General features: G+C 40.3%; 1 protein-coding gene across 1 annotated transcript; it reads right to left on the reverse strand.

Moving 5' to 3' along the window:
* Nucleotides 1–728: 728 nt before the first annotated feature.
* lmf1 (lipase maturation factor 1) lies at nucleotides 729–21919 on the reverse strand. The gene is made up of 11 exons (XM_079577975.1): nucleotides 21672–21919; nucleotides 20303–20612; nucleotides 20208–20218; nucleotides 17643–17791; nucleotides 14811–14876; nucleotides 10980–11147; nucleotides 10156–10330; nucleotides 6564–6717; nucleotides 6240–6423; nucleotides 4999–5111; nucleotides 729–1070 (listed from the first exon to the last, which is right to left on the reverse strand). The coding sequence occupies exons 1-11, from the start codon at nucleotides 21883–21885 to the stop codon at nucleotides 884–886; spliced, it is 1731 nt and encodes a 576-aa protein (XP_079434101.1). The 5' UTR covers nucleotides 21886–21919; the 3' UTR covers nucleotides 729–883.
* Nucleotides 21920–21929: the final 10 nt, after the last annotated feature.

Below are 21929 nucleotides of genomic sequence, written 5' to 3' on the forward strand. Positions count from 1 at the left end.
TTTTCCAAGAAGCTTAGATCCAATGCCAGTTATTGCATTTTAATGATACTTAAAGCACGACACGTTTACAGACTTTTAATTATTTTCAATGGCCCACGGAAACTCTGAAACGCCACCTTATAAAATATTCAGTGGTGGTATTTAATTTATTACTGAAATACAGATCCCCCAAGTCTGATCCAATACGAATAAAAGTTTCTCAGTCAGCTTAGTACTTAAGCGCAGTGTAATGTAACTGGAATAGAATGGCACAGCTGGTAATCAGATAATAATTACTTTATCAACTATCGATTATGTTTTGCAATCGTTTGAAGCTGAAAATATCTTATTAAATAAAAAAAAAAAGGCAGAAAATATAGAAAAACAACCACAAACAACGAAGTCTGGGGAAAATACAGACACTATTTTGAGTTGATCTAATCTAAAGCAGAGCATATTGAGGTCCATTGTCGGTTCTGAAAGTAATCAAAGAAGTAACTAGATTACTTTTAGAGGGAGTAGCCCCAAATGCAGCTAAATTAATTGGATGACCCTGAAAAGAAATGTAAAATAGACCGAAATTATGTCCAAACTGGGTGTAAGCTACTAGAGCACAATCTTCAGTAATAACTAAACCACATAAATGAGGCTATATCTTATGCCCAGTCTGTAGGTGAATAAGAATAGAGCCAAGAATAGTCGAAAAGCAGGCATTTTATAAACACATTTTAATCATAATAATAAAAAAAATCACAATGACATTTTCACTTTTTAGGGAATGACAGTAATTTGGCATTTATAAAATCCAACAAGTCCATGAAAAATCCATTATTGTCTCCGCTGTGACTTGTAAGAGGTGCTTGAGCAGCAGTAACATCAGTAGTGCAGTTTTCAAACGGGGCACTTAGCTCCTGTGCTTGGGGACGTGAGGATGGGGCCAGTCCCTGGATTGGAAGTACCCTCTGAGTCCTTCCAGGTCGACCGGAGGGAAGTAGGGCCCGATGCGTTTCCTGAGCCACCACTTGCCCTGGGCGGCGCTGGAGCTGCCCGGTCTGCTGAACCTGTAGATGTAGTGTTCCCCGCGGACCCACCTGAAAGGAAGGCGTGAAACTGTGGATTCATTTGTTCATTCATTCTATTCAGCCTGCACCCGAGTCTGCAGAACAAAGCCATGTTCTGGGCAATAACATCATTAGAGAAGTTAAGTTAAGTTAGTTAAGTAGATTACTGACCTACATCAAAATGACAAAAAAGTGTAATATTTTGTTTTCATACAAAGTCACAGAAAATCCTGCATAAAAATGGCCAAAGTTGCCGATATTTTCAGTAAAGAAATGAATAATGGATAGATCCAGGTTTAAATGTATACTTTTATTTTGTTGATGTATTAGGATATGTATTTAAGATTTTAAGATTTTTAAAGAGGGGATTTTTAATGTGTATGTATAAGTAAAAAAAAAAATGTTAAAAAAAAAAAAAGAAAAAAAAAAAGAGAAGGTTCAAGGCACAATAAATCCAGCCATGAATTAGATATGAACACCCCGTCAAAAAAAAAAAAAAAAAAACTTTCACAAGCCTGTAGGAGCTACTAAAGTGAAGATGTCATTGCTAGAGTGTAATGAAAACCTCTAGAGCAGAAAACAGGTTTGCCAAAACCACCATTACTGTGGAGGCAGGGACGCAAGAGTCTGAGGGCCACTGTATGCAAAAGGTAGAGTAGAAGTCCTTTATTAACATGGACAACGCCAACGCGTTTGGACTGAACACCAGATGTCACAGATTTAAAAATGATAGTGGAGTGGACCGACAACACTGTGCACCATTACATCGATGGACAAAAACATTTACATCTGCTCTGCATCTGTTCTCACGGACCTGTCCCTTTTTAAATCCAGATTAAAGACTCATCTCTTCAAACTTGCTTTTAATACTTAGAGCACTGAATTGTGTCTAGGTTGTAATTATTTGGTGTTTTTAAATGTGTTTTATCTTTCTGTGAAGCACTTTGGTCCTCCTGGTGTTGCTGTAAAGTGCTATATAAATAAACTTTGATTGATTGATTGATCTGTGTACAAAAAACACAGTCGCGATGCAAGTTACAATACAAACCCCCCACGATCATGTTGACAGAGACGAGTGAAGTGTCAGTAATGATAAAATGATAAAAATACTGACTGCTACAGCACTGCACCAAGCAACCAACTGTAGCAACACGTCAATGAAAACCTCATTTTGAAGTTTCTGCACATGCGCCTGAAGTTTTCTCTCGTCTTTAGCCACAGCTGTTAAAATGACCAGATTTGGATTACAGCATCATCTCGGCCACCTTCCATGCTACACGTGGATACCAAACCTGCCAATATGTATAGAATAATAAAATGCATTTACGGAGAATCTCCAGCTCGGTAACGGACAATCCCTGAGAAAATAAGCAGAGCTGATGGTGAGTTTGGTCTATTTCTTACACACATTCAACCTAAGACGTCAAAAATCTTAACATTGACCATTGCATGTATAATGTTTGCTTTCACCTGCTGTGTCTCGCCTTAATGTGGAAAACTAAGGTACACACACTGGCTTTCAAATATCATACTTTACACTCCTTATGATACTCATTTCTTGGAGAATGCTCTGATCTAAAGATAGCCGTGGCTGTAGTTAAAAAGAGGAAGAACAAAAAAAAGCCTCAAACTTCAAGCCCGTCTAAATTTAGCACATGACTTATCTGTGGGAACTGTGTGTGTCTTTCATTATGTGTCAGAGAATCAAAGGAGCCAGGATTAGATCGACTTATCCAAGCTCAAGTGCACCTTTTATTCGATTCATAAGCCCCCATTGCAGCCAAATACTCATCATTCTGACAGCACATTAAGAAGCAAGAAGGTCACTTTTTCTTTTGGCTCTCCGCCTGCCTTGGTGTGTCGAAACAGTGTCCTTTCAATAATACAAGGAGGCTGACTACAGCTGTAAACTGTGGGGACATTCATCGAAGACCTTTGTCTGATAAGTTTGTGGGAAGTACAGGATTGAGCCATTCGAAAGTGGGACTTAACAAGGATTAACCTACGTCTAAAGCAGAACTGTGAGTTAAAAAAAGGATTTAACCAAGGCTTTAACATGAATTAATCAAGACTTCTTTCTGTTCATGAAGGGAAATGTAAAACTGGTTAAATGACAAACTATTAGAGATGTGAAATGTCTGCAACACAACTCTGTCATTCTCTGCTTCAAAGGAAAGTTCCTATAATTGAGAACCGACAAAAGCATATTACTAACTAACTTACTAGACTAAACTAGACCTAAACTCGGATTTACAGTAATTTGAACAAACCCCGGATATAACCTAAGAAGTGAGGACTAAATCTGAAACATCAACACGGGAAAACTAAAACTAGTGTGAAATTTGAACTACTGCAGGACTTGACCAGCATTAAAGGTGCATTATGTAACTTTTTATGTGAAATAAAAAAGGTTTTATTTGTGCTCGTCTGTACCTCGCACCAGGATCAATTGTTTACAGAGTTTTCAGTAAAAAGAAAGTTGTCGAGGCCACTGTGATGGAAAGCAGAGACACCAACAAGTTGCATAATGCACCTTTAAACTATGACATTGATTTATGAAGCGCCTAAACCAGTGGTCCCCAACATGTTTCTTTCCATGTTTACCAGTAGATACATCGGTGTCCTCAAACTCTTTTCCAACCTGATAAACTATTTCACGTTCTTCCCAAGATTTGGAAAGAAAATGGTCACAATTGTCTCTCCGTATATCGCACTTTTCACTTTTCCACCTACATTAGGCACTCAAAGTGCTTTACAGCAAAGAACCACTCACACACTCATTCATACACCAAGGTGGGTGAAGTGGGAGCTCGGTTTCGAACCGCCCTCCTCTCGGTTAAAAAGTGACCTGCTCCACCATCTGAGCTGCCATCGTCCCAGGAAAAGTCAGTATAGTAAATTCTTCGGTTCAAATACGAGTTCAATTTAACAATCAGCTGTCACCATTCAGTCTTGTCACTGCACTCCACAGACGACACTGATGAAACTAAAGTTAATTCAGTTTGATTCACACCAAATGTGTCGTCATATATAGAATGTAACTTATCGTATCTGTTTTGAAATAGAACTCTGTATACAATAGAAAATGAATCACTATATTTGAAAATTCCATTCTAATGTGACTATCAACATGGTTTAACCTCTTTTTTTCAGTCTGATCCTTTGAGGTCCCAAGTTTTTGTATTTTATTTATTGACCTTTATTTAACCAGGATAGTCCCACTGAGATTAAGAATCTCTTTTTCAGGGGAGTCCTGGCCCCAGAGGGAAGTCTATTGTACATGTTTTTAGTGGTAGGGTAGGGGAAACCGGAGTACCCGGAGGAAACCTACGCAGACACGGGGAGAACATGGAACACAGAAAGGCCCCGTCCAGGTGGGAATCGAACCCGGGACCTTCTAGCTGTGAAGCGAGAGCGCTAACCGCTGCGCTACCGTGCCGCCCGGGGTGTATTGACACCCCAGTTGGGAATCATTGACCTAAAAAGAGTTTAAGTCAACTTTAAATCAAGTGCAGACTTATATCAGCTACAGTTAGACGCGGGGTCTAAACCTTATAAGGCCGACTAACCCAGGATGACACCAAGATTATCCCAGGAGTCCAGGACTAACCCGAGTCAAACCCACCAAAGGAGAGTATAATTCCTGAAGGTTTAATAAGGACTAACCCAGATCTTAAGTATACCAGGTCCATGAACCAGTAGGTACAGTATATCACCATGATGAATTCAGTGCAAGAAAGGTTCTGTTTCCAGCCTCAGGGACAATGCATTGACTACAGGCCTCGTGTCGTCCAAGGGGGTGCAAAGCCGTAGTGTTTAGAGCCAAGACATAAAATATGGATGTGGTCCTCGGTGTGTGGTATATGAAAAACATAAATCACGCGGCTGAGAGTTATAAAAAATGATACGCCGTTCTTCTAATAACGTTTTTTTGGAGTCATAAATCCGGTGTGTTTACCTGGGAGTAGCCCGGCCTTGAAATGGGTTGTGGTCCATTAGAGAGAGCACGGCGCTGTCGTTGGAGAGCAGACGTCCCGCGATGTGGATAACCCACTCATTCTGCTCATACGTCTGCAACAGCAAATATGAAAATAACATGAGAAAAAAAATATCATCAGGAAAGGCAGAGTGCTTTAAATGTGTGCAAAGTGAACTGCTGCTCTCTAGTGCTCGTAGGTAGTATTGACTTGGACAGGTGCCTAGTTGTAAACAGGAAAGCATTAAAAAAGCAGAATGAACAAGAGTATGGGTGCCGTTTTGAAATGTATAATTGTAGAACACTATAAATGTTCAGCAAATGTTTTCCCTGGTCATTATCTGGAAGTGATAGGATTCACAAACCTGCCACATTCATTTTATGGCTGAAAGTCTGATCAATATCAAGCAGCTCATTTCGAATTTTGTCTCCACTGTTGACACCTTTATGAGACATTTGACCTTAGTTCCTCTGAGCTGAGAGAGAAGGCAGATAGGTCCCGCTGTTAGAGTGATACTAACCATAAAACCAAGTCCGATATGTAGCATTTTAATCCTGACCATAGTTACCACATTAAAAGTCTTAGCTGGAACAACTCAATTTTAAAGTATAGGAGGCTGTAAGAATGATGTGATGTATGCCTGGTGTACACTGTGCAATGTGTAAAGTCTTAAGCCTACTCTTGCCTCCGCTGTGCGATGGATCAAACAGACAATCGTAGCTACGACCAAAGTTTTGTCGTAGCAGTGTCAGGCGTCAGATGGCGAGTGTTAAGCTGAGGCAAAGGTCGCATGTTAGCTGGGTTTATTTTCGTGGAAAAGTGCAGGGAAAGTCCTGTAAAATGCGGAGTAGGACCCGCTCATGCCTGGTCTGTGTTGCTTGTGACTCTGGCATCAGTGCGGCGTGCGCTGATGTTGTACTTTGTTGACGCTTGACAGAGATCCGAGCTACAGCGAGACGATGGCTCACTCTGCGACCAGTCTTCAAAAATATCAGACACTGCTTGATGCTGGTCGCAGCTACTCCTTCATACGGCGGCCCTTCTTTAAATCTTTGTCCCTGTCTCACTCTACGACCAACGACTAGAAGATTTTGAGCTACGACCTAAGATTTTCCGCATGACGTGTGATCATGACGTCTGTTTGCGTTGCTTGGTTGTTTTATTTATTTATATAATTCTTATAAAACAACTGCTAAGGCACCTCTCCCCCCACATAATTTACCTGAAAAGCAGCGAACCACATGAGCCAGTCGAGGCGGTAGTGGTACGGCGATATAACACAGGGCCGCCTGTAGATGTCCCCGGGCTTACACAGGAACTGGTACTCCTCCCACACGGCGCCGGGGTCTTTGGGGTCTGCGGCCGAGGTGCCCTGGATGATCACCTCCGTGCGCTCCTTCGTGATACTGGACAAAATGAATGTTTAAAAGTCTCAAATGGCAAATGTGGTGAATAAAAAAATCCAAGCCATCCTTTATTCTGGCATGTAAACAAATCAATGGAGACATATATCTCAGAACGGGGTGATGGCTACGGGGCTTCGTACCTGCCGAAAGCTCCGTACGTGTTGACGATCCGCAGCGGGTCAAACGAGGTGTTCATCACTTGCCTCGCGCTGAGCAGGTTCGTCACCACGGGAACGCTCAGGAAGCCGATGAGAATGCCCAGCGAGATGTTAACCACTCTGCGAATCAGCATACCTTTGAGACACAAAAACAAAACATTTCAGAGTTTTTCTTCTTCCACGAAATTTACGTCATATTGAATTATTGCAGGAGAATGAATTAAGCCCAGCCTCAAGGGCAGTATAAAATGTGTCGGCTTCACGATGCCACATATTAATGGAGTTTATTAGCCCAGGGAAAAACAAAAATTAAATGCTAAATCAGGCCGACATATTTGTGTGTCTAGTTTAGAAGAGATTTATCTTTCTGAAGGGTAATGTTCCAGAACATTGTTTTGTGCTCACTGGGGCAAAGCCACGTTTCTTTCAAAAGTTTTTGTCCAATTGCAAATTAGGGTTGTTTAATATAAATCACCAACTTTATGGCACAACATGGATCATAGAACTCGCTATTTTGATATGTGATGATATTACATAATATTCTGTAATACTTTTACAATAATGCACGATACAGAAGTCATAAAAAAGGTACTGTAATGTTAACCTCTTAACTCCCGCCTGAACCGAGAGGATCTTTTTCCTCACGTCATCAGATTTTTTTCCCATAATTTTTTTGTTGGGTATTCAACTCATTTTTGTAACTTTATTTGTCATTTTTTGGTCATTTTTTTGGTCATATTTTAGTCATTTTTTCGTCAATGTTTTATCACATTTTGGTCACATTTTGGTCACATTTTTTGTCATTTTTTGTCAAATTTTTTGTAATTTTTTGTCAATTTTTATCACATTTTTGTAATTTTTTCGTCATTTTTTTATCAAATTTTTGTCATTTTTTTGTAACATATTGGTCATTTTTTTGTCACATTTTTGTAATTTTTTTGTCACATTTTGTAACATTTTTGTCATTTTTTGGGTCATTTTTTGTCCATTTCTTGTGACATTTTTGTGAAATTTTTGCCTCTTTTTCATACATTTTTCGTTACTTTTTTGTCAATGTTTTCTCACTTTTTTGTGACATTTCCATCATTGTTTTCGTCTCAGTTTTGTTGTTATTTTCACAGCTTTTTACCAGGAGCCAAGCTGGAGAAAAAGGTGCTCGGTTCAGGTGGGAGTTAAGGGGTTAAGCTGACAGACAATTGGGTTTTGGTCAGTAAAAATGCTTCATATCTGACAGAATGTGTGATGTGTGATGTGTGATGTGTGGAGGAGGCACAAATACTCTCACAAACTTGTTTTTATTCACAAAATATTGATCTTCAGCACTTTTTTTTTTTTTGATTCATGAGCCAATTATCAAATGTATTTTTGCCTATCTTTACCAGTTCATTCCACTTTTAAACCACTTTGCAACTAAATTTAGAGGTAAATGGTCCTAAATGTGAAATCTACCTGCATTTGGCTCGCTTCAGGTTAGGGTTAAGTCCTGGTAATATTGCTTTTTTGGGAGCTCTATTTTTATGTATGAGAAGAGGAAAATTTACTGGCCGAGTCACTCACCAACGCCGACCCTACCTTACCTGTTCCACATGTAATACTCATCAACAAAATCTTGCCAAAAGCTTCCAAGTTTCTGCTATATTCATTAAGCTTTTCTCACGCAGCAGGTAGATTGGTTTTGACATTGAAATAAAAGTCGTTGATGGCTCCAGAGAGACCAATTAGAGAAGGGGCCACTTGCTTTTAGCATGTTTTACAAGCCTGTATTCGACAAATGAAAGCGACGTAGCATTAAATAGCTAATATCACGTCAGACTTTTTCCCAGCTACCGACTTGCCAAGTGTTAATCCCTTTTCTATCCGTAACGTAATTAAAATACAAGGCCGGCAAAGCGCCTTTTTCCTATTAACTCAAATGGTCCATGCTAGCTTTACTGATAGACCTGCTGAAAATGTTAGCATATAACGTTGAAGGCTAGCTCACACTAAATGGCGTTGAATAGCTATCACATTAAGCTAGCCAAGTATCAATTCCTTTTCCATCTGAAGTGCAATGAGAATATAAGACCAGTAAATGGAGTTTTCCTGTCAACACAAAAGTTGCATGCTAGTTTTACTGTTAGATAAAGTTAGCGATCAATAACGTATAATGTATGTATTTGTTTTCTATCACAAACAAGCCATGTGGTGTTTTTTGTTTGTTCTTTTACAAAGGCTGCCCTATTGTGTTGAGAAAGGGGACATTGTTTTAGCCTTGTTGGTTTAGCTTAAAGCAGTACTAAGTAACTTGTTTACCTTAATAAATCCTTTCCGTAGTCCCTCTGGGGGTAATACAAGTGTTAATGGGATGACTGGGGAGTCTTTCATCTCCCCCTGGTGTCTCTGGTCAGAAAACCACAATTGCAGCTTTCCTGCCTCCGGGTCGGAAGCACCAATAACCACTAATGGAATCACGAAGAAGCAGCTAACATGCTAACGGGCAAAGCTAACTGCGGGCTAGCAACACTTAGTATTTACAGCAGAGATTGAGTGACAAAAATTATCTCCATTGTGTAACTGGATGTACAATATCCCTCTCTCTCTTTGTCTTTTCTGCCAGTGTAGTATTTACTCCCACGGACAAATAATAAGTAAAAAAAACGCAACATGCTACTTAGTACTGCTTTAAGATGGACACAAAAGCATAATATTAGAAGACAACGGTTTCACTTCATTTTGTTGAAGAAATAGTCCAGGAAGACAAACTCGTTAATTTTGTCTTGTTCCACTAAAATATTTGGGAGAACTTTTTGTTGGGGCAATAAATTAGCCAAAAATACATTAGCCATAAACATAAAAGCTTTGGCTAAAGTATTTACAGGGTTTATACAGGCAGAAGCATGACAAATTCAATGCTTTTTCATGCCATTTAATGCCCAAATACTATATTTAATGCCAGAGATGCAGAAAAAAACAACAACACATATTTTCATTTAAGATGTGCAAACATTTCATCAAACAGAGGAAAGAGAATTGGACAAAACGGGAAACTTTTGAGCCCATAATTTTGGCATTTTCAATAAATGTATACCGTAAAAATGGTTGAGAAATCATAGTCATTATTTACCAAGAAATGCAATGCTTTTATGCTTTGTAATGACTTTCAAGTCCTTCATTTTGGCATATTTCATTTTGTGACTTTTAATCATTTTTAATGCCCTTCAGGAACCCCTGTAATAAAATCAACATCAGGAGAATCAACATTTGGCAGACGGCTGAATTACAACTTGTAAGAACAAGAATCGTGGGCAATTCAGAACATATCTGTATAGGATTAAAAGTTGTGCTGTTTTGGCCAATAGTTACTGGAACACTTTTTAACAGGTGCATCAGACTGGGAGAACTCGGCCAAAGCAGCTACACCCATTACACACTGTTCTATCGTCATTTCAGACATTTACTGGATCCTCCAATAATTCGGTTTTATAATGTACAAAGCTGTCCACAGAGACAGGAGATCTTGCCTTTTGCCGAACTACTTACTTAAAGCGACTACAGACTACAGTATAACTTATATTGCTGATTTGAAGTTGTCTACCTTTTGAAGGCTGTGATTTGCGCCCCTTCGCTGCCTCCTCTTGTATCTCTAGCACAGTTTTCTTTGCTCCAGTACCAAAAAGGAAGGCCAGAGAGGCGTCGTCGAAACAAGCCAGACTGGGAACGATGGTCAGCCAGTTCAGGAAACTCAGGTTACCACTGATGATCAGGACGACCTGCAACAACATACGTTCCTTTGATTATTGGTTTATTTGGCAGGGACAGTTCATGTTAACAATGAACTAATGAACAAACCACACTGGATTGTCACCTTTGGCTAATTTCTACCCATCGTCCCCAATGCCCCACTGGGACTTCAACTCCCAGAACCTCATTACCCGGAGGAAACCAAAGCAGACACGGGGAGAACATGCAAAGTTCGGACCCATGAAAACTCCACACAGAAAGGCCCCGTCCCATGTGGGAATCGAACCCGGACCTTCTGGGCTACAAGCGCTAACCTCTAACCTCTGTACTACCGTGCCCCCAACTACATGCAACAAAAATATATTATTATTATTTACTGTACATGATGGTATGATGTTAAACCAATGCAAGACCCATGAATGTAAACATGACAAGTCTGATTAGAGAGAACCATTAATTATCTTGCCTATTTTTTTCTAGTAGTAGAGTAAATATGTTTTTATCCTTCAGTATATTGTAATGGCAGACATTTGTGAAAAAAGACTAATTACTTTAACCTGCTTACAAACTGTGAAGAAATGGGATGATAGAATTGTTAGGAGAGTTAGGAGTTTGGACCACAAATGGACATTCTTTCTCCCTCAGTGTTAATTCACAAAAGAATTTAACATTTTATACCTGGAATAAGATCTGCAAGGCGCCATTGACCATGCACATCCTCCTGCCCATGAAGGTGAAAAAGGGCACGATCAGCTCGATGAAGTGATTGGACAAAGTTTCGAAGCGATGGAACCACCAGGGGGAGCGGTGCAGGTAGTAGGACATCGGGTTTGGCACTGGCTGGGTCTGAAAAGAGCCATTAGTCAAAGGTTACGCGAAAAACATCCAACTCATTCTATCAAAACAGGAAAGTTCGGACGTTTACCACACTTATTTTGATCATTTCAGCGCTCAAATTGCCCCTGCTACACTACTTCCCCCTCATATAACCCGACAAACCAATGCCATAGAGCTGTGCAATTAATCGAAATTCGATTACGATTTCGATTACAACAGTAAACGATTACAAAATTAGCATAATCGCAAAAAAACGATTATAATTTTTTTTTTTTTCACTTTTTTTTTTCTTCTAATTTTTAATTTTTGTCATTTTTTTGCTGGATTTTTGTCATTTTTTTGCTGGATTTTTGTCTTTTTTTGTTGGATTTTTGTCACTTTTTTGCTGGATTTTTGTCACTTTTTATGATGGATTTTTGTCATTTTTTTGTTGGATTTTTGTCACTTTTTTGCTGGATTTTTGTCACTTTTTTGCTGGATTTTTGTCACTTTTTTTGATGGATTTTTGTCACTTTTTTGCTGGATTTTTGTCACTTTTTTGATGGATTTTTGTCACTTTTTTGCTGAATTTTTGTCACTTTTATGATGGATTTTTGTCATTTTTTTGTTGGATTTTTGTCACTTTTTTGCTGGATTTTTGTCATTTTTTTGATGGATTTTTGTCACTTTTTTGCTGGATTTTTGTCACTTTTTTGCTGAATTTTTGTCACTTTTATGATGGATTTTTGTCATTTTTTTGTTGGATTTTTGTCACTTTTTTGCTGGATTTTTGTCACTTTTTTGCTGGATTTTTGTCACTTTTTTGATGGATTTTTGTCACTTTTTTGCTGAATTTTTGTCACTTTTATGATGGATTTTTGTCATTTTTTTGTTGGATTTTTGTCACTTTTTTGCTGGATTTTTGTCACTTTTTTGCTGGATTTTTGTCACTTTTTTTGATGGATTTTTGTCACTTTTTTGCTGGATTTTTGTCACTTTTTTGATGGATTTTTGTCACTTTTTTGCTGAATTTTTGTCACTTTTATGATGGATTTTTGTCATTTTTTTGTTGGATTTTTGTCACTTTTTTGCTGGATTTTTGTCATTTTTTTGATGGATTTTTGTCACTTTTTTGCTGGATTTTTGTCATTTTTTTGATGGATTTTTGTCACTTTTTTGCTGGATTTTTGTCACTTTTTTACTGGATTTTTTAAAAAGGCAACAAATAATCGTTTGAATAATCGTGATCCAATTATGACAAAAATAATCGGGATTATTATTTTTTCAATAATCGAGCAGCCCTACAAAGCCAGGTAAACAGTCATGTGTTCAGGACAAACAAAACTATTTTTGTACGAATTTGTTTTGCAGGCTTGTGCTTTGAACCCTTTGTCACATATTTAATGTAGCAGCTCTTGCAACAGCATAGATACATCCCCCTTTTTCTGCCAGATTCAATTACTTGGTTTGCACACTCCCTAAAGCATCATTAAACCTCAGGCGACAAATTAATCTCACGGCTTTCCTGAGCAACACCACCTCTAACCACCGCAAACTCTTCAATACGTGCTGGGAACCAAAACCCCATTAAAAACCGTGGACTCGTTTGCTAATATTAATCCCCAATACGCGGCGTCCACAGTAGGAAAACTCAGCCCTTCAATCTGACATCAAATTAACTGCTTTAATATCGTGGACACACCCCGAGTGGGGAAACATGCGGCGTTCTAAAATAAAGTCGGAACGTTATTCAAATGAAGGGGACCCGGCCGGCGCGGTCAAACACACTGGCGCCTTATGCCGGTGTGTACAGATCATTACTTGTGTGCGGACGCTAGCTGCGTGTAAACCCCCGCGCTTGGCTAACGTGCAAATAAGAGCGAGGTGAGGCGGTGAAAAAATAAACACGCGGCAGAAATAGGAGCGGGGGGGGGGGGGGAAGGATAACAAACCTCCTGGCTCCGGGTCTATGGCGTCATTGTCGAAGCGATTGAAACAACATTTAACTAGTAGTTTACCAAAATACAAGGCGCACAAACTAATCCTTATCCGGACGGTTACTCGGAGGGGGGGGGAGCCGACAAAAGCCCAGTTGTAGCAAATGTGTTCGATATTATCAACTGTGTTTTCTCTGCGTTAAGCCTTGGCTGAATGAAGGCAGTGTGTAAGGGGTTAACAGGCAGTTAGCCACATCGGTGACATTAGAGAGCGGAATCAACTTTCTTTTTCTTTTTGGTATAAAACACAGTAATAATGTCAAGGGAAATGTAGAGGCCATTCACACAGACTAATAATGGGCTGACTTTGAAAAAAAAAAAAGAAAATTAAAAAAAAAAACTTTCTTATGGTACATTTACATTATGTTAGACCTGCAAACCATAGTTACTAAGGACTTGTTAGCATTGCACGAATAAGACTTACTGTATTATGAAAGCTATTTTCAAGTTTCACTACATTTTGTCCAGTGTAACCTATGGCAGTATTCCATATTTTATAATGTGATAAGTTAATATAAGTCGGGTATAATGCTCTTTTCTTTACAGTTTAATATTTATTTACATGAAATTCCTTAGCCACCAACGTGATTCATTGGGGGCAGGTCATGTTATTGACAAGGGATTGGCCAAAATGATATGTAGCTTGCCTTTCCTGCCGAACTACATGCTTTTTCATAGATATTTCAAAGACATACAGTCTGGGAGTGAGCATGATGTCAACAATTTCCCGGTGGGCGTGATAGACAGACGGCTTCAACCAATTAGAGCAACACTGGATACGTCGCAGTAACAAGCGGAAGCCTTTCCAAAAACGTCCTTCGGATGTTGTTTCTTGCTCCGGTTTTAGGCATTTTATATTTTCCAAATTATTCAAAACAGACAAAAGAGCAAGATAAAATAGTGTATGGCTTGCTGCGCCGTCATCTTTAATATTATGGAAGAGTTCATGGTGATAGGTGACGGTAAAATCGTGAGATGATCGGCTGCGAGCAGACGCCCAGACGGTTCTTCTTTTGAACAGAAAGGAGGCGTGTCTGGCAGGCCGGGCAAGCGTGCAGCCAAGTACGGGTCAGAGTTGGGATCGAACAGTCGACCTTTGGATCCACAAACTCTTGACACTGAGCCACTGCCACCCCTGGCCCGACGCAAGAAGAGCTTTATTTGTATAGCGCCTTTCACAGACATGGTCACAAAGGGGGGAGACTGACAGAAGCACTGTTGCGACTGCACACATATGCGCCAAAGGTCCCTGTGGCCACCATCACTCACACACACACACATATCATTCATCCGGGCCTATTGTACATGTTTTTAGTGGTAGGGGAAACCGGAGTGCCCGGAGGAAACCTACGCAGACACAGGGAGAACATGCAAACTCCACACAGGCACCATGTCAATTAGCGAGGGGGAAGGAAGTCAGTTACGGATTTCTTTTTCTTCCCCTTTTGAGATGTTTTCTGGCAGACTATGAGCATATTTAGCAAACCGAAATAACTGAAAAAAGTCAAGTCAAGATTAGGTCAATATGAATGTTTAAACAAAGCCGATCGTCCACTAGAAGCAAAAAAAAAATAAACGCCTCTGGAAGTTAGCCATAAGTTAACATTACCATCATGGTTAGCATTCTCCGATACTTATGGATGTAACAAATACAGAGACATGGAAAACAGGGAAGTTTCACTGAGATGGCGCTTACCTCGTAGTGAAAGTCCATACAGGTGAGGTCCCGCCAACATTTGTCACCTCGGATTTTAATAAGGCCCTAAAAGGAGGGAAGCAAATATAAACGGTAAAAGAAATGTGAAGAAACATCCAACTAATTAAAAAGACTGGAAGATGAGTTGAGTAAATTTGTTGAAGTAACGGACGGTACTTTTGTATTCGGTTACTCCTCCCCCTGTGTGTAAATCTGTAAGTGACAAAAGCTCCATATTGATGTATTACAAATTCCAACCGGTCTTCTAATTGGTTAATAATTACACATCCGAGACAACATTGGGCCCACGTTAGCTATTAGCTCGCCCATTTCACGCCAGATTAAGTAACCGAGTGTGATGCAGACACCAGACTGTCAATATTGTCATGTGGTTGGCAGGGTACGCTCAGTCACCTCGCGGAGCAGATGTAGAGACGCAGCACATTCAGTCCAATTGTGAGCCAAGGCTTTGGGACTGGGGAGGCTGCAGCTGCTGCCTCTGCAACTGTGCCCACACATTTAATGCAATTTGGCCACGAGAGTGTCAAGTGTGTTACCTAACACCTACCACCTGATCTACAGGGTGCACATGTGTAGAAAATGTGTGTCCAAATGAGGGCTGGGCGATTTTTGGAAAAAAAAAAAATCACAATTATTTGCCCCATATTGATTGATCTCGATTTTCGATCTCGATTAATTTTGTTTTAAAGGGACTATAAAAATGTTAAAATTATGTATTTTCCTCCCCCTACATGTTCCAGCCATGTCCTAATGTGTAGAATGAGCCCAGACCTGTTCACCACAACTGCCTCTAAAATCCTGCACTGTCACTCAAAAAGGTGTCACTTCGGGTCCGAATTCCCGTCATGCACGAGCTTAAAGGAATAGGCCACCGTTTTTACATACTGAGATATGCTCTTACCTCACCTTAGCCGAGTTAATATATCCCCGTCTGGTCTTTGTCCGTGCGCTCTGTCAGGCAAACGGAGCACATACGCAGCCTCTCCCACATGTCACATAGCTCCAAAAAAGCTCACGATAGAAGCTACCAAGCTCCAAAACGTCCGCGCAGTAACTCCTAAAGACTCCCCCCGCTCACTTCCGTCAATAACCTTTAAGAGTTACTGCGCGGACGTTTTGCTCCTCGTATCATTACGCCTCACATTATAGTCCCCCTTTTTATTTACTTATAAAATCGACATGCTACATTTCTGTGTAAATATACTTTGCATGAAAACACTTCACGTAACTTTATTTAAATAGGGAACACGTGGAAGAGCTTGGTAGCTTCTATCGTGAGCTTTTTTGGAGCTATATGACATGTGGGAGAGGCTGCGTATGTGCTCCGTTTGTGTGACAGAGCGCACGGACAAAGACCAGACGGGGATATATTAACTCGGCTTAAGTGAGGTAAGAACATATCTCAGTATGTAAAAACGGTGGCCTATTCCTTTAATTTAGAAGGTGCAGTTACACATATGGCCTGAGGTGGCAGTAGTGAGAATAAAATGGGCAACTTGCATCTAGCCCCTTTAAAGAAATAAACAGCTCCTCGTGTGCTTCATTTTTGCCCGTTTGACAAGGTAGCGGCTTTGTAGCTGATCTTAAGCCATCATCCCCACTGCTGTCAGACTGTACAATAAGACTGTAAAGTAACATGTGCAATAATCTCTGTGTCAGCTGCACTTTATTAACTCTGAGTGATCTTCTTGAACGCCGACTGTAACAAGTGAATTTCTCCTTCGTGAGATCAATAAAGGATTATCTTATCTTATCTTAAATCACCAGGTCCTCTCCTCATGCTGCCGCGTGTATCACCCGTGCTTCCTGTTTGTTTGGGCCGAGTGTTTCCCTGAGATTGACCTGACCGTCCAGATTTTTTTCCATAATGTGACAGGACTGGCCAATTCTCCTCGATTAAAACGCACCATGCGATTATCGTGATCGACCTTTATTAAAATTGCGATTAGATTTAAATTCGATTCAATCTAATCGCAATTAGATTTAATCCGTAGTCCAAATGTTGTGCTAGCAGCATCAGGGTCTGAACAGTAGAATAAAGGTAACGTGTACAGGATTTTTTCCCCCCATAAATATGATCCATATTGATTCTACTGATAATTGTTAAGTTGATATATTGTCAACTCCAGGTATGTTTTTGATGAGAGAACAACTTTGTGACATAATAAAAAGCTAAGGACCTCGCCGAATGAGGAAAAAAAACAAAACAAGTAGCCAAATTTCAGGACACGATGTTACTCTGTGAACAAACTGATCAAAACGACATGAGTCAACACGAAAGCCACTAAATCCATTTCCCACATCTATAAAGTTTAAGAGAGAGGTTTTGCCAATGAAGTCTGTGATCTAACTCACTGAGCCCCGACTTTACACGGGAAACGCTTAAATATCAGCAAAGCTTCCGAGAAATTACCCAACGTACCCACAAATCGTGACCAGAACTATATCCTTTTTATGTTTTTCTTTTCGTTTTTTTAACTAATTTGCAAGTAATACAAGTTCAAGGCAAATAATATCATTAAAATTATGCAAAAAGCCCAAAGAGTTGGACTTTAAAGTATGGTTTTGACTCTCTTCTGTTTGTTACAGCTTTATGTCTTTTTGCTTCTTTTTTAATCATCTGAAAATAGCCTGCAAGTTCATGAAATGGATACAAATGATCTATAATTGGATGCATAAAATAATTTCCACAATCGGAGTTTACCATACACTAAAGGAGGACAAAACCAACTTCGTTTCACTACTAGAAGAAAAAAAAAAAAAAACAGGTATAGGGCCTTGTATCAAACACTGTAGAGAGGTGGTACTCACGGCTCCCAACATGATGCGGACTATGAGCCACCTGAAGGTCCAAATGCAGATGAGGGAGGGGGGGCAGCGGCGGGGCATCTGGGACAAACTCAGGACGGGGCACAGGAAAATGGCCAGGAAGCCCGTCTCCAGCAGCTGACTCTCCCAACCTGCGGACACGTCGGGAAGCTCTTTGGGTTCGTTTTGTTGTGAAAGCTTGGAGGAGCTTTAAAGGAACAGGCCACCGTTTTACCATGCTGAGATATGCTCTTACCTGAGCTTAGACGAGTTGATGCGTACCTGTCTGGTCTTTACGCGTGTGCTCAGTCACGCAAAAAGACCAAACATTTTGTTAGCATCTAGCCTCTCCTTCTCTCCTCTATGGGGCTTGGAGGAGCTTGAAAGGACGGGGCCAAACGGGGGTGAAGTTAGAAGCGACCAAACTCTTCCACGTTTCTTCACTCCTAAAGATATTACTGCGCAGACATCGAAGTGCTCCGGAGGTGTTATTACGCCTTACGATATAGTCCCCCTTTTTATCCGCTTAGAGAATCGACATGTTTACCACACATCGTATTTGAATAGGGAAAACATGGAAGAGCTTGGTCGCTTCTAACTTCACCCCCCTTCTGGCTCCATGGGAATATGCTGGGAGAGGCTAAATGCTAACAACATCTTTGTTTTTTGCGTGACTGAGGGCACGCACAAAGACCAGACAGTTAGCATCAACTCGTCTAAGCTCCGGTAAGAACATATCTCAGTATGGAAAAGCGGTAGCCTGTTCCTTTAATGTTTCATAGAGAACACTTGGGTTTAGAGGAGAATGATGCATTTTGAAATGAAAAATGACAAACATCACATCATTTAAAGTGGACATGTCATATAACGTTGGGTTATAAACCTAAACATTAATATTTTGTTTTATAAATTGAAATACCGTACACTACCGTTCCAAAGTTTGGGGTCACTCAGGCCAGTTCTATAGCTTCTCTAATCAACACAACTGTTTTCAGCAGTGCTAGCATAATTGCAGAAGGGTTTTCTAATAATCAATGATCCTCTAACACAATTAGCTAACGAAATGTACCATTAGAACACAGGAGCGATGAACACCTGTTTCCAGCTAGAACAGGCATTCACAACATGAACAATGCCAAGACTGTGTTTCTGCTTAAAAGGGGGGGTATTATGCAAAATCGACTTTTTCAAGCTTTACATCATGTTATTACGTCATTCCCTCATTAAAAACATGCCTGAAGTGTTGCCTTGGCACATTCACGTATTTTTGAGTAATCTGTAAAAACTCGGATGGCGGCCATTTTAGGGATAGGTTTGCCTGAGTCCTCCTAGGAACGCCCCCACCTCCTGGAGACGCCTCCGAGCTTTCGTCACCAGCCGAGTAACCAACCACTGCTCCTCAGCAGAACCCCCTCCCCACTGATGCCACAGACAGCGTGTGGAGGGGGCGTGTCTGAAAGGGTCAGAGGTTCTTAAAGAGACAGAGGCCTATTTCAAGACATTCGCTACAGCCATTTTGAGAGAGCAATTTTATACAAGGCAGTTATTCTAATTTACTGCATTTACAGACCAACAGAAGGTTTCGTCATCATTGTAGTGTGCTATAGGGATGGGCGATACCACATTTTTTGGAATCGATACGATACCGATACTTTTCGGGTCATTTTTGTCGATACCGATACCGATACTGGTCATTTTATATGGGTGAATGTATTTCAATCAATATACATTTCTAAAACTGGTTATTTTATATAATTAACTGGTCAATTACAATTATATTACTATAACTGGTTAATTAAACAATACTAATGTGAAATTAAATACATCAACAAAATGTTATATGAATACTTAAATGACAAACAGAACCTAAACCAGAATGATATGTCTGGCTCAGTTCAATCCTTTGCTGTTGTGGACTGTTTTGGCTCAGAACAAAGAAATAAATCATCCTTTTGGGTTCACAATTGCTGCCCCGCCTTCTTTTTACATATGCAAATTAGTATCGATACTCTTTGCCCAATATCGATACTTAAAAAGTAGCCGTTTGGTATCGATATATCAATACTTTGGTATCCCATCCCTAGTGTGCTATAGACTGGTGCTATGTGATTGAAAAAAGCATAATACCCCCTCTTTAATTATTGTTATCCCCATTTAAAAAACAGTGCTTTCCTTTCAAAAACAAGTGACCCCAAACTGTTAAACAGTAGTGTGTATGAATAGAAAACGGCACGCGAACTAATCAATGGCACTGTAATAAATAGTAATGGAGAGCAGAAGAGCTGGGAATGAGTCCTGTGATGGTTAATGGCCGGGGTGAGCAAATGTGCATGGTTGCAGGCCAATTTTTTTTTCTCGTCAAATCATGGGATGGCATAACCTTCATCCACAGACTAAACAGGATGGTCTAGTTGCCCTTGAAATTCTTTAAAGGAACTGACTGAATGTTTTGAGTAATGTATCTGTCTGTTTTGTGCAACCATATTTCTTTTCATAGACAAATATTTAATGAGAAACGTCTCACTCCCCTTGACAGGCTGAAGAATAAACAAAATGAGCTAAACTTACCGAACGAATACCTAGAGGAGAGAAACAACAAAACAACCCAATTAAAGATGACTTTTTTGTTCATTAACATGCGCTCAGTCGATTCAGATCCTTACCACAGCTGTCCGACGTTGACGAGAGAGTGGTACAGCACCCAAAGCACGGCCATGATCACCATATTGGCCATTCCTGTGAGGAGGACGAAGCCCGACAGCGCCATGCCCAGCAGAGCGAGGGCATCCAGGTTGGCGTCCATGTCGGTCCAGTCCAGGAACCAGAGAACAGAGGGGGTGTACGCCAGCGCCGCCGCGCCGATCTTACCCCCCACATAACGCTTGACGCTGTTCAGGTAAGTCTTACAGGGCAGCAGGCCGTCAGCGCCGATCAGCTGCTTGTTCTGGTTGTAGGCGACAGCGAAGGCCACGACTGGAAACGAGAGAGTCAGATTAGACAAAGGTACTTCTTTAGGAGATTCATCTGTATCATTTCCACCAATAACAGTGGGTCAGTCCTACTGGAAATGACTGTACTTTCACTTCAGTAATATTAATAATCTGTAATAGAGTAAAAAAAAGTTATAAAAATAAAGTAACAAATCATAATTTTCACACCATTTCTTTTAATTAAAGCTTATTTAATTCTTCATGAGTATATTCTTGTTGTTTCTATGTTTTGTTTCTCATCATTTATTTCAATAAAACATGAGTCAAACTTTTACGCTCAGTTACTCAGTACTCAAGTAACATTGAATAGTTACTTTGGCCACTACTTCTACTTGAGTAACATTATATTAACCTCTTAACTCCCGCCCTACAGAGAACATTTTCTCCAGTTCAGCTTAACCCAAATCCTGTAGGCCAGTGTAACGCCTCATTTTTTGAAAGCTACGATCTACAAAACTCATCTAAATGGATCTTTTTCCTCACGTCATCAGATTTTTTTTCCATCATTTTTTTTGGGGGGGGTATTCAACTCATTTTTGTCACGGTTTTGTAATTTTTTTTTCCTTCATTTTTTTCACTTTTTGTCACATTTTTATCATTTTTGGTGACATTTTTGTGTGAAATTTTTGGCACTTTTTCATCAATTTTTGTCATTTTTTTGTCACTTTTTTGTCACATTTTCATCATTGTTTTCGTCTCAGTTCTGTCGTTATTTTCACACCTTTTTTCCAGAAGCTTTTGGATTGGGGTAAAGCCAAATTGGAGAAAATGTGCTCGGTTCAGGTGGGAGTTAAGGGGTTAAAGCACAATACTGTTACTTGAGTAAATATTATGGCTACTCTATCCACCTCTGCCTCTGCTTTGAAAAACTTTATTAGATTCACATGTACAATTTTCAAGCCTAGATGCAAGACAACAGCAGAAGGCTACATTGTGGATAAAAATAATAAAATAAAAAAATAGCTAGAGCAAATCCGTCCTTCTCTGTTGCTGAATGGGAAATAGGAAATGCATAGGCTGACTTAGGGGAGTGGGTGCTCACAGTAAATAAAGGCAACAGCTCGCAGCAGCACGACCCGCGTGAGCCAGTAGGTCCCGGGCCGCAGCGCACGGAGCTTCTTCCCCTCCGTGTCCTCTGTCCTGTCCGGGACATCCTCGTCCCCAGCGCTCGCTGTCTCTGTCCCGCTCGGTTCCACTCGTCTCCTCCTCACGCCGCCGCCGCCGCCGTCCGCAGCGCTGTCTCCGGTCGCCGCCATGTTGCGCGTGACGTGATGTGTCACGTGCGCAGGTGGAGTGACGT

The sequence above is a fragment of the Gobius niger genome (genome assembly GCF_951799975.1).
Source record: "Gobius niger genome assembly, chromosome: 19".
Taxonomy (NCBI): Eukaryota; Metazoa; Chordata; class Actinopteri; order Gobiiformes; family Gobiidae; genus Gobius; species Gobius niger.